The 12794-nt window shown below is 41.0% G+C and overlaps 1 protein-coding gene across 1 annotated transcript; it reads left to right on the plus strand.

The window, feature by feature from the left end:
- The first annotated feature begins 92 nt into the window (after window positions 1–92).
- On the plus strand, window positions 93–8853 carry F2R (coagulation factor II thrombin receptor). Its single transcript, XM_069880592.1, has 2 exons — window positions 93–192; window positions 7395–8853. Exons 1-2 carry the CDS (start codon window positions 111–113, stop codon window positions 8591–8593), a joined length of 1281 nt encoding a protein of 426 aa, XP_069736693.1. The 5' UTR covers window positions 93–110; the 3' UTR covers window positions 8594–8853.
- Window positions 8854–12794: the final 3941 nt, after the last annotated feature.

Consider the following 12794-nt stretch of genomic DNA (forward strand, 5'->3'; position numbering starts at 1 on the left):
CCGGAGGACGCCCCTTTGTCCCGCTCCTCCTCCTTCCCTCCCGGAAGGCTCCGCCGGCGGAGGAAGCGGCGCGGCGGTCCCCCCGGCGGTGCTCGCGCTCGGCGCTGCCAATGGGGCCGCGGGAGCTGCCCGCGCTGCTCTGCGCCCTCGCCGCCCTCGGCTGCCCGCGACCGGCGCCCGCCGCCCGCCTGGGTCAGTCCCCGCCGCGGGGCTGCGGGAGCGGGGCGGGAGGGGGGACGGGGGTCCGGAGCGAGCGTCCCAGACCGGGACCCGGAGCCTTAGCGGCGGGAAGCGAGCCAGATAGGTTTGTTTGTGGCGCGGCGCCGCCGGCCGGCGCTTCGCCAGGGCGAGGGACCCCGGGTTGAAGTTTTAATTGGGGGTTAGGGCCGCGTGTGCTTCACGCCGCTCTCGGTGTGTTCTCGTGCCAGCGGCAAAAGAAGGGGCTGAAACCAAGTCAGCCCGGGCAAAGCGGCGTCAGACAGGTGCTTCTGGGGGAGTGTAGTTTTGAATGGATGTAAAATACGCAGACCTGAGAAGGACACGGTGCCGCGGGGGAGGTGGTTGGTGCAGAAGAAGAGCGGGGGTTGTCCCGGGGCTGAGGAGGCGCCGCGGGGTGCGGGGGAAAGAAGGTGGAAAGCGGGAATGGCCTCAAGCTCCGCCTGGGCTGGACATTAGGAAAAAGTTTTTCGCGGAAAGCGTCATTGGGCACTGGAACAGGCTGCCCAGGGAGGTGGTTGAGTCCCGTTCCCTGGAGGTGTTTAAGGCACGGGTGGACTATGTGCTGAGGGGCATGGTTTAGTGTTTGATAGGAATGGTTGGACTTGATGATCCGGTGGGTCTCTTCCAACCTGGTGATTCTATGATTCTATGAAAGAATGGATCAGACTGGCAGGACACACTGACCCGGCTTCCTTAAAAGGTGGCATTGCCTTCCATGAACGACTTTGGAAGATAGAGCACCAGCTGAATTCATAGGCAACACAAAGTCTGGAAGATCTGCCAACACAAACCGGTTCAGATTTAGTAGTAGACGGGTATGGTTGGGTTCAATGATCCCAAAGGTCTTCTCCAGCCTAGTGATTGTATGAGCCTGCCCACCACAAACAGATGACCCTCGTGGTTCTTCAATTAGAAATAGCACTAATAGCAATATCGGTGCTATAACTGCTGAAACCATGGGTCCAGCTGGCCCAGAGCTTGTCTGACTATGCTGATGCTGAGGGAAGGAAGGTAAGAGGCATGAAACCTTCCTGTTTCTAGTAGAAATGCTACAGTACAAAGAACAAGATCATGCATCTAGAGATTAGCATCTTGGGTTTATTTTTTTTCTGTAAAGTTCAGATCCTGGTGCTCTTGTACAAATAACTCACCCCTGTGAGTTGCCTGCTGGGAAGACTTGAGTTCAAGCTCTACATACAGAAAAGGACAGATTAGAGGAACAGAGCTAAGGGGAAATTTCAGAGCATGGCATACTTTGACAACTAAAATGAAGGCTGAAAAGAAACAGAGCAAATGTTTGTAATTATTTTGGGAGGGAATTATCAGAGAGGGTGGATAATTTTGGCTGAACAACTTTTTGGCACAAGGACAACTGGGAATGAAGAGGTCACAGTCGTGTTCGTATCAAAACTTGTAAGGAAAATGTCCTTATTAAAAAAAAAAAAAAAAGGGTATGTGTTAAAGCCAAGTACATGCTCCTATTCACGTTAATGGTAGAAAGAAGATTATACTGTTGAGTGCTATTCTTCCAGTTTATGGAAACATTCAAACTTGTTTTCCTGCCTTTTGCAATTATGTGGACTTGATGATCCGGTGGGTCTATTCCAACCTGGTTATTCTATGATTCTGTAGTCTTCATTAAAGAGTACCTGGAATTACATTATTTCCTTAGGAAGTAACGATTAAAATAGTTACTGTACTACATCACTAAAAAAAAAAACATCAAAATTCAAAACAAGTTACTTCATGCACAGTAGAACTGTTAAAGCCTGGCTGTCTGAACATGTGTTCTTGTGCTTGCTCCCACTGTAAATAATACTAATTTCCCACTGTCCCAAATAACTTTCCTTTTTTCCACCAGTACGTACTTAATTCCTATCACCCATGCACTGCCGTATCCCCAGGTCTGCTTAGTCCTTGCACCTGCAGCTTCTCTCCTGCTTTTGCCTTAGTCCTTCAGTATTCCAAGTTGTCATGTCGCTGACCTGTGCTGGTCCTGCAGGAAGGTGAAAAGACAGGGGGTTGGTGTTAGGTGGTTGGCTGAGGTCTCAGTCTTCGTGGGCTTCCCTGTGTTAGGACTGATAGAGAGATGTTGTCATTGCTTGAAGCCAGCTCCTGCAGTGAAAGAGATTGAGAAAGGAAAGCAAAACAGAGCAGATCTGTGGCTGCAAGAAAACAATGCTTTATGAGAATGTTTCAAATTGTTACCATATCACTCATGTAATATATTAACAAATTCTATATAAATGGAGTTGTGGGCTAAAGAAGAGTTCTTTAAAGACAATACAGTGTTTATTTTACAACAGCAAATAATTGTCATCTGTCCTGCAAGTTTGTGTCTTACTTTGTTTATAAATTTGTCTGGCATGCGCTTCACATTCTGCCTTTGAGCACCTAATTTATGGGTTGCTGAGTAATTGAGATTCTAGACCCTTATCACTGTGGATTATACAAAGGGGAGATAAGAGAAATTGACTTTTTGTTATAAGACAGCAGTATGGGTGCAGCTGCTGTCTGTTATGCTGAGAAGTTGGTATTAATTTCTGTTCAGCAGCACATGGGGAACATATTTGATTGGCTTGAGTAGGAGCCTGTTTAGTTTTCCACCTCACAAAAATATCCCCTGGGACATGAGCATTGCTGATTCATAACATCCTGTCCAGATTCATAAGCCTACAGAAATACTTTGAAATTTTCATCTGGAGCTCAAGTGTGTTTTAAGATTGGTTGAAGCCATTACATTTTTTGTCCTCTGCTGCTTCTTTCACAGAACAGTATGTGCAGTAGCTCCTTGCACACGCAAGTAGATATAAAAGGAAATTGTAAAATGTCTTTATGTAAAAAGCAGTGTTGTTCAGGGTAAGCAGAATATGCATATGCAGGTCATGAGATCAACAATATATAGTACTTGATGGAAGACAGCACAGTATAGATTGTTAAAATCAAACAATCCTATACTTAGTGAATTTTCTACACCATTTCTCTATGTCCTTGTTGGAGAATCAGTGCAAAACCCACAGGCAGTAAAAGAAAACTTCAGGCAATTTGAGTGTCATACTACGTATTTTTGCCTTTCAAAGTTCTTACTGGAAGCAAAGAAAAAGACTGTCTATATATTGTTGGGTGTCCTGACTACCCACCATGAGGATGAAATCTCAGTGCTTTATCCTGCTTTTCCTTTGTTTCTAGTTTCTTAGTGCTGTTCTTTCATACCTATTTATAAGTTCTTTGATACAGCTGTTAACTGTCATACCACGACAAGAACACTTATTCATCATAAAAATAGTGATCTACCTGGTTTGACTTGTTTCAAAAGGATTGGTTGATGGCCCAGGAAAAATAGGGTGACTGAACATTTACGATCATTATACAAGCTTTGCCTCTGTTTTCCTAACAGATTATTTGTGTTATTACAAATTACTTAATAGGTAGTGAAATATGTTTTAGACAAATTATAGAGCTTTAAAACAGTTGGAAAGGAACATCTGACAGAGTCTTTTGTAGCTGCAGCTACATAAGAGTAGTTCTAAGATCTTTTCTCTAGAGCTACCATATTGGCTGATTAGCCGTATTGCACTATACCGGTTATAGGTGATGCCTGATTCGCATAACTGACGTTATTGTTTATTCTCAAGATCCATTAAGATCTTTTGAAATGACATGACATCATTTTGTCCTCCTCCCTTCTGTGTATAAATTTCTGATCATTGGCTTTTTCAAATAAACAATGACACAAAAGGAATCCAGAACCTCAGGGCAGTAACTATTTTCCTTTCTGTTTCAGAAATCATCAAGTGCAATATTGTTTTTTCTAATAATACACAGATGCTGGGTCAGATGAACATACAAGTAGCTTTGCAATGGAAAAGACTTGATATGTGGCTATAAATATTTTAAATTAAATTTAATTTCATCGAGAACATTTAAATTCCTGTTCTCTGGATTGTCAAGTGGCAAAGAAATAGCAGGTTTGAGGTCTTGTATTTTTCCATAGAGCTGTCTTTCAAGGAGTGTCTCATGTCAATCTAAGTTAAAGGTGGAGACATGGACTGAGCACAGGACACAATGTGGAGGTGTTGTTAACAGCATCAAGGTTGAGTTCAACTCCAAACTTAGAAAGTTTTGCTTATATAAAGAACACAGTTTTCACCAAGGTAAAGTATTAATCCGGAAAATTCTAACTAAGGTAAAATTATTTATGAAATGTTTTTGTCCTGAATTATTGTAATAGCATTCTACTTTTAGAAAAGTTTGATAATGGAGTAATGCAGACTCTAAATCCTTTCATCAAAAAAGATGTATATAAGTTAGCTTCAAGAGTTCAAGATATAATTAAATTTATTAGTAATATTCAAGTAACTATAAGCAATACGTAGGACAGAAATCAGGAGATGATAAAAGGTAACTGGCCTAGTCATTATTTTTTTTCTTTAGTGTATTTCCATACTGGTCTAAGTTAGGAGTTACTGATGGGAAATTTGGTCAGATTACCACCAAGGGCTATCACATTAAATGATTTAATCTCAGTCACTAAGGGTGAGTGGTGCTGCTTAGTAGTCGTCAGAAAGAGGCACTGCAGCACTGGTAGCTCACATGAGGCAGCACAGGTGAGGCCCTTCAAAGTTCTGGGATACTGGTATGAGAGAGGTGGTTGCTGGAAGCACCTCACTTACCACATCATGCAGAGGTCATTCTTGACTCTAGACACAGGTTTACCCTCTCTCTCATCAAGACCATTTGTATCTTTTTGCCCCAAAAACATGCCTTCCTCAATTTGAAACCATGTCACCTCTTCATTTGGTTCTCCATGCTGTTCTTCAGTGGTGGAGAAACCAAGGACATGCAGACCTTTGGGGACTAGGATCACCATTGTCTTCTGTTTCAGAAATATTCTGTTTTAGAAATGTTAGTGGAAGAAATATATATTCATAGTATTCCAAGCTTTGAATTAATAAAATTTGTGTGTACTGGAGATAACAGAGGTACTGTTCCAGATTTTCCATTGCTCTTAACTGGTGTTTTTACCATGGAGACAAACTTCTGGGCATGAGAAATTAGGGGTTTTTCATTCAAGTGTAGTTACAATCCTCGCAAAACAGATGAGTATCAATGGTGTCAGTTGTGGCAGATTTCTATTGCAGTGATCATTAAATACTGGAAATCACCTAGCTGTTTGATGTCAGCTACAGGCTGAAGTTAGAATTGTTAAATCTAACTTGTGCTACACCTGAACTGCTGAACTACGAGCTGACTCCTTGAGCCATCCAAGCATTTGGACTAAACTTTTAAACTAAGGTTAAATATTAAGGATCTATAGTTTTGTGTTCTGTTAGTGTTCTCTTTTAGAACCTTGTGTAAATTAGTTTCGTGCCCATCTGTGCAAACACTGAATCTCACACACTTTGTGCACTTATGTTTCAGTAAATGTATTGAATTTTTCCTACAGCAGTCTATGCAATAAGCTCCTGGGCTGAAATTCTTATCCAGCATCTTTTTTTTCTGGCCTGCAGAGGTTGCAGTCTTGTCGTTTTGAATACGAAAACCATTATGCCAAACACATTGCCTCTTTTGTCCTCTTTGCCCCCAGAATACTGCTGTGATACATAGAGCACAGCAGCTTTAAAAATCTCCAAATTTCCCTACCAATCCTCTGATCTTCCCCCCCAACATTCAAGTCTGAATTTCACCGAAATTCAAGCTAAGCAGGGCCCTTCTTGAGCAGCCTGCACACAGAGGGAGGTAACTGACTGCTGAAAGCCGCAGCTACTCCTCTTTGCCATCTGTCTCCTTCAGAGTCTTTTGTTCTCATCTGCATTAAAACATGGTTTGAATTACTATAGAATAAATAATTGTTTTTAATAAGCAGGATCTTAAATGGGTGAATCATACCTATGTACTTTGAGCTCACTGAGTTAACATACCCTAAGTTTTATTTTAGTTGTCTAGGATTCAACAAAAGATCAGTTGCACAGCTAAGTAGATGGATGTTTACTTAGAATCATAGGATCGTAGAATAGTTTGTGTTGGAAGGAACCTTAAAGATCATCTGGTTCCAGCGCCTGGGCCATAGGCAGGGACGTGTCCCACTAGACCAGGCTGCCCAAGGCCCCATCCAACTTGGCCTTGAACACCTTCAGGAATGGGGCATCCACAACTTTCCTGGGCAACCTGTTCCTTAGTAGTAGTAATTCCTTCACTTCTGTCTGCCCTTACTATCTTTGAATCATCCTATGCCTAACTAGATTAAGCCAAAGCTGAAAATGGCAGACTTCCAGAAGAAGTCTCCATACAAATGACTTCCCTGAAATATGTCTCAGCTAGCTCTTTTGAATGTTGGGTTTATTTATTTTTGCATAAATAAACCCATACCACACATCCAACATTTTGCGAATTCCTAACTTGTTACAGCTACATTAAAAAAGCAGAGAGACCCTGTTCCAACATTTACTTCTCAGTCACAGCCGCTGAACCACACTGCAGAAGACCCTACTGCAGAAGGAGCACTAGTAGCATGTTTCAGAAGTGCTCTGAGGGCACACTGGACACATGCTGTCCTCGGCGATGCACATTGTGGAGTAGGATAAGTAGAACTGGGGAAGTGTTTCAGTGCATTCTGTCGCTACCTGTCTGATACAAGCAAAGAGCTGATACACATCTGCCTTGAAAACCACATGCAGACTTCTGCCATTGGTCTTGGTGGGAACTGACTGATTGAGTAAGGTGTCTCCAGACCCTACAGAGAGATTTCAGTAACTTGATTTTAATTGCATTTAACTTTTTATTATTTTGGTGGCAAGTACTTTTCATGGGAATTTTGTGTATGAATGCTAGTGTTCATCCCAGCACCACATTTCTTACAAATTTTATGAAGAGTCTGGTGGAAATTTACTGTAGTATTTTTGCTAAAGTAGCCCAAAGAGAACATGGACAGTACAGACAGCATTCATACTATAAAAAGCTTCCAAGCATAGGAGACAAAAGATGACTTCTTACCCACACTTGTAACAGGAACTAAAATAAAAGGGCTGGGCTACCATCTGTGACCAGTCTGCACTTTGAATTAACCTTATTATTTTGTGTTGCTAATATGATCTTTGCTTTCCTTTCTGAAAGATGTTTTTCTGTCCTCACTGCATGTATTTCCTTATTAATCTTAGTACTTTCTTATTTTTCAGCCTCTCCATACAACGACAGCATACCACACATCAGAAGTTTTGTACTGTCTGTTGTAAATCACCAGGATGATGACCGTATACCTCCTGAAGGTGATACTGAAAATGACTTGGAAGTTGGATCAGGAGCCACCAACCAGACTGGATTGTTTCTACATGAACATCGAAGAGTGTCAGTGCAAACAGCCAGATACCTCACTAGTCCATGGCTGACTCGTTTTGTTCCTTCAGTTTACACATTAGTGCTTCTGCTGAGTCTCCCTCTAAATATCACGGCGATACTCGTGTTTCTGAAAAAAATGAAAATTGAAAAGCCAGCTGTAGTATACATGCTGAATTTGGCCCTTGCGGATGTCCTGTTTGTAAGCGTGCTTCCTTTTAAAATTGCTTATCACTTTTCCGGAAACAACTGGACTTTTGGACCTCAAATGTGTCGTTTCATCACTGCTGCCTTCTACTGTAACATGTACTGCTCAGTAATGCTTATGACAAGTATAAGCTTTGATCGCTTCTTAGCAGTGGTTTATCCCATGCAGTCTCTTGGGTGGCGTACATTAACACGTGCCTCGCTGATTTGTTTCATTATATGGCTTGTAGCAATAGCTGGGGTTGTACCTTTTCTCATCAGAGAGCAAACGATGGAAATACCCAAGTTAAATATAACTACTTGCCATGATGTGCTAAGAGAATCTGAACTTCATGGCTATTACCTCCACTTTTTCTCTATCTTCTCTTCTGTGTTTTTTGTAGTGCCATTTATAATTTCTACTGTCTGTTACGTGTGTATCATTCGATGTCTTAGTTCTTCTACCATTGTTGCAAAACAAAATAAGAAGACACGTGCCTTACTCTTGTGTGTGGCTGTTTTTTCTGTTTTTGTTATTTGCTTTGGACCAACAAATGTCCTCCTATTAATTCATTATATCCACTTTACTTACGACAACAGCTTAGAGTATCTTTACTTTGCCTATCTACTCTGTGTTTGTATAAGCAGCATTAGCTGTTGCATTGACCCCTTTATTTACTACTATGCCTCTTCTCAATATCAGAGACAGCTGTTCAGTCTCTTCAATTGTAAGAAGACTTTTGATCCTAACAGTAGTAACAGCAGTGGCCAGTCAATGTCTACCACAAGTAGAAGGGCTACGTGCTCTACTAATGTGAATAACAGTGTCTATAGGAAATTACTAGCAATGCATTGAGATAATGTATCGTATATGTACCTAACGTTTAAACTATTTCAAACAAAAAGAAGATTTTATTATATCCAAGAAATGCAAGATCTTAAAACAAGTTGTTGTACAATACATAGTTCTATGGATTCATTATACTAATGCACAATTCAATTTATAACCCTGTGTATGTATATATATAGTATATGTAAATAAGTTAATGTAGAGGGAAAAAGAAGATTCTTAATAATAGTTGATGAGTGTTTTTCAAATAAACTACATTATTTTCAGACATTTACATTTACATTGTTCAGTTTATTGCAGGGGTTTTATGAAATACCATTTTAGAACTTTGAACTGTATTTGGTTGATTATATTCTTACTTGTGAACTGCTCTATTTGTCCAGTACTTCCTGAAGAAAGTGAAAATACCTGTCCAGGCTTTTTTTCCCCCTTTCTTATTTGTCATTGTTTCTGCAATTATCTGTAGACTTCATTTTCTTAGCATTATTTTGCACCTGGGATGCTGAAACTTTATTTTACATTTTTATGTACTGTACTTCACAACAGTCTGTATGGTTTTAGGAATGTGAGCAACTGAAAATTAGCTATAGATTGATGCTGTTTGTCAAGGGAGATAATTTTCAGCAGCTAGAACTAGCTTTCATTTTGGTGTTCCTACTGTTAGTGTACTCTCAGCATCCTGGTTAAGTTTGTGGTATTTTTCACGATTAATTTCAGAAAAAAATGTGACATTTAATGTGTTTTTAAACAAAATCCAAATGCATCTTAAAACTAGGAATATCTGCTTCTTGCTAACAGTAAAAAAATACCTCTGTGCTTCCTGTAGTCACAGGTGGGAGGACTGCTCTTTAGATCTATTACATACTTGGGATTTGTTTCTATGTCATGATATTCTGTTTCACAGTAGTCCTTTATTTTTAGGTAGCCAAGAGAGAGACTGTCTAGTCTGCTTTGCAAGTGGCAGTATCACATGCTAAGAGGGAAGGAAACATAAATGGAAAACAGCTTGCAATCATAGCAGTTATTTACATTGTTTTGCTCTGTGCTTGGGTGGTTTCACTTGTAACATCACTGTGTTGGACAACATGCACAAATAAACAGCTTCATCGTAACCTTGGAGGGTGGAAAAAGGAGAGGGGTGACTGCAACTGTTTATGCTTATGGCTAAAAGTATCAACAAAGATCCTGAATAAGAATGACTAAAAAAGATATGTGTGTCTGTAAACCAGTATCCCAGCTCTGCCATGCACACCACTGAAGTTGGGTTTGCTGATGATTCTAGCTTGCATGAAAATGAAAAAAAAACCAAAACCAAAAAATTGAAAACCAAGAAAGGCAGTTACAGCACAGAATCCTTAAATAAAAAGGACTCTCAAACCTAAGCAAACTTGACTTCCTGGCAACTAGCTAAAGTTGCTTGTGGAAGGTGGTTTTGTGTGCCCTACGCATGTTTGAAAACAACACTCAACAGGCTTGAGCAGTGGGCCCATGTGAACTCCATGAGGTTCAACAAGACCAAATGCAAGATCCTGCCCCTGGCCTGGGGCACCCCCTAGTATCGACACAGTCGGGGAATGAAAGGATTGAGAGCAGCCCTGCAGAGAAGGACTTGAGGATACTGGTGGATGAAAAGCTGGACGTGAGTTGGCAGTGTTCAGTTACAGCCCAGAAAGCCAACCATGTCCTGTGTTGCATTATAAGAAGCGTGGACAGCAGGAGATTCTGCCCCTCCACTCCGCTCTGGTAAAAACCCACCTGAAGTACTCTGAAGTCCTGAGCACAGGAAAGACGTGGACCTGTTGGAGTGAGTCTAGATGACGGCTACAAAAGTGATCAGAGGGATGGAACATCTCTCCTAGGAGGAAAGTCTAAGAGCGTTTAGTCTGTTTAGCCTGGAGAAGGACCTGGGGACACCTTATTGTAGCCTTTCAGTACTTAAAGAAGGCTTATAAGAAAGACAGGGAGACTTTTCACCAGGGACTGCAGTGACAGCAAATATTGTCTTTTCATAGTAAATTAAGCATTATCTGTTATACCTTGTTTTAAGCTCCCACAGCTAGTGTCACACCTCTGCTTTTTGTTTGTATTTTGTTGAGGTTTCAGCCTGATTGGATTGCAACAATAAGCAAACTTCTAAGTGACTTGAGGTGTCTCATACCAAGGTTCATCTCTTACTGAATCTGGCATTTCTGTGCAACCAGTTAGTTGAAACACTTCTCAGTGTCTGCTTTTGCTGCTATATTTGATGGCAGAAGAAGGGCAGGAACTGCTTAAGCAGCAGCAGTTTACAGAGCCAGCCTCAGGCACAAAGAAGCACTTGCAAAACAGGTTGTAACTGCTGATCATGGCCATGCAGCAAAGCATGATGTGGTAACCTTTTGAGGAAACTGAAACCAGAAAAGTACTTTAATTTAGACTGGCATGCTTAAAGTAGCAGGAAAACCTAACCATCTCTTCATGCTCAGTGCACTAGCTACCTGGGAAAGGAAATTAGCAGTTTATTTCAGGAGGAAGGGAAGGAGTGAAAATATGACCAAAAGAAATGAAACTCAGCAATGTTACACCCTGTTTCACCCACACATTCTTCACATTCTTCCTCTTTTTTTCCATAATGTCTGGGTTAAGCTGAATCATTTTCTGTATGAAGCAAACTAACAAACTTCTGTCAAGTAACACTTGCAGATGAGAAGGTGTCAAGCAGTAAACAAACTTGCTAATATTCCAGTTATGCCATCTTCATGTTGTGGTGATATTGGCAGGGGCAGGATTTGTAATCAGCACGGTTTCTGTTGGCAAACCACCTCTACATAGTGGCTGTCACTGGTATAATGTATTTCACAAGAGAAGGTTTGCTTGATTTAGCACGGCAAGCATTTTGCAGGGATTGGTACATTCACACTAGAAGCATTTTATCAGTTAATGCCAAGCATGCGCCTTAACAACCTGCTCCCTGCAGCTTAACCACAGACATTGATTGAATGGCCTGGTGGTTTTCAGTTCTGTTCCCCTGTCTAGCTGAATGCTACACAGAAATGTAAGCATGGCTGCAAAGGGTGTTCATCATGTTTTGCATCAGGCAAACTGCATCAGGCCACTGGATCTTTCTGTGCTTGATGTGGAATCCAGAAAGGGAAAGAGAGCATGAGCTGGCCAGTAGATCACCAGAGCTCTCCAAGATCTGAGGGAGAAATAAAGAGAAGAGTCAGGTATGCCAAGTGAAATATTTAAATAAATTGCTAGGTAAGGCTTTTTAAACTGATAATTTTAATCTCTCTTGGTCTGATCACAGTTTGATCTTGCAAGATGCTGAGCAAGTTAAAAAATGAATGAGGTCCCTCACATTTAAAATTAATGATCCACGTAAGTGCTCTTTCATGGAATATTGCATTTTGCAAGTACTCTATAAATGGTTTAGTTATAGCTAATACAGCTGGAGAAGCTGAGCAAATAACATGCTATAATCCAAGTCAACACTAGAGAGCATTAAAATAGCTAGGTATGCCTGTTGTGATTTGGCTGGCTGGGGAGGAGGCCATAAGGAACCAGATCTGAACATCACACTGAACTGTAAAATACTGATTAGCTCTCTAAACTGTGATTACCTATAGATTTGGAAAGGTGAAAAAGTATTGGAATTGTGTTGGAAAAGTGGGCCACTTTATTTTAAACAGAACCGGTAAAAAGGTTCAGCTAAGTTTTGAGGAATAATTTTTCTTATCTTTGTGCTACCAGCCTTCTAACAGTTGTGTCTGTAGCACCACAGGAAAAAAAAGCTTCCCTCCTCTTAAAAGGCAATATTTAAAGCATGGCACATCTTTTTTTGTGCATTGCACACAGTGACGTAACTCCATCAAAGTCAGAGCTGATAAAGTCAACCTACAATTAAAATCTAGTTTGGTGTTCTCTCACCAAAATAAAAATGAATGGCATTGTGCCAAACTAATATTCATTTTGTAGCAAGCCTAGGAAAGTCACTGTCCTTGCCTTTGTTTGATCAGTTTTGGATTTTGTGTTAGGAATTAGGGGTCTTTAGGGTTTTTTGGTTTTTTTTTGTCCTGCACAATTATGTACTAGAGGCAGCAAAACGAAGTTTTGTGTGTGTATTTTTCATCCTCATGGGTGGGGCAACATGTGACTAGGCAGTGGCAAAAGCAGTGCCACAGGGCATGGGCACAGGGCTCTCCCACCTCATCCTCCCCAGTTGTTC

This window comes from Phaenicophaeus curvirostris, chromosome Z (genome assembly GCF_032191515.1).
Source record: "Phaenicophaeus curvirostris isolate KB17595 chromosome Z, BPBGC_Pcur_1.0, whole genome shotgun sequence".
Taxonomy (NCBI): domain Eukaryota; kingdom Metazoa; phylum Chordata; class Aves; order Cuculiformes; family Cuculidae; genus Phaenicophaeus; species Phaenicophaeus curvirostris.

Bases quoted from the DNA above. Each gene is read 5' to 3' on its own strand.
- F2R (XM_069880592.1), top strand. From the start codon at position 111: ATGGGGCCGCGGGAGCTGCCCGCGCTGCTCTGCGCCCTCGCCGCCCTC. The intron at 193-7,394 runs GTCAGTCCCCGC...CTTATTTTTCAG, and splicing joins GGCGCCCGCCGCCCGCCTGG to CCTCTCCATACAACGACAGC.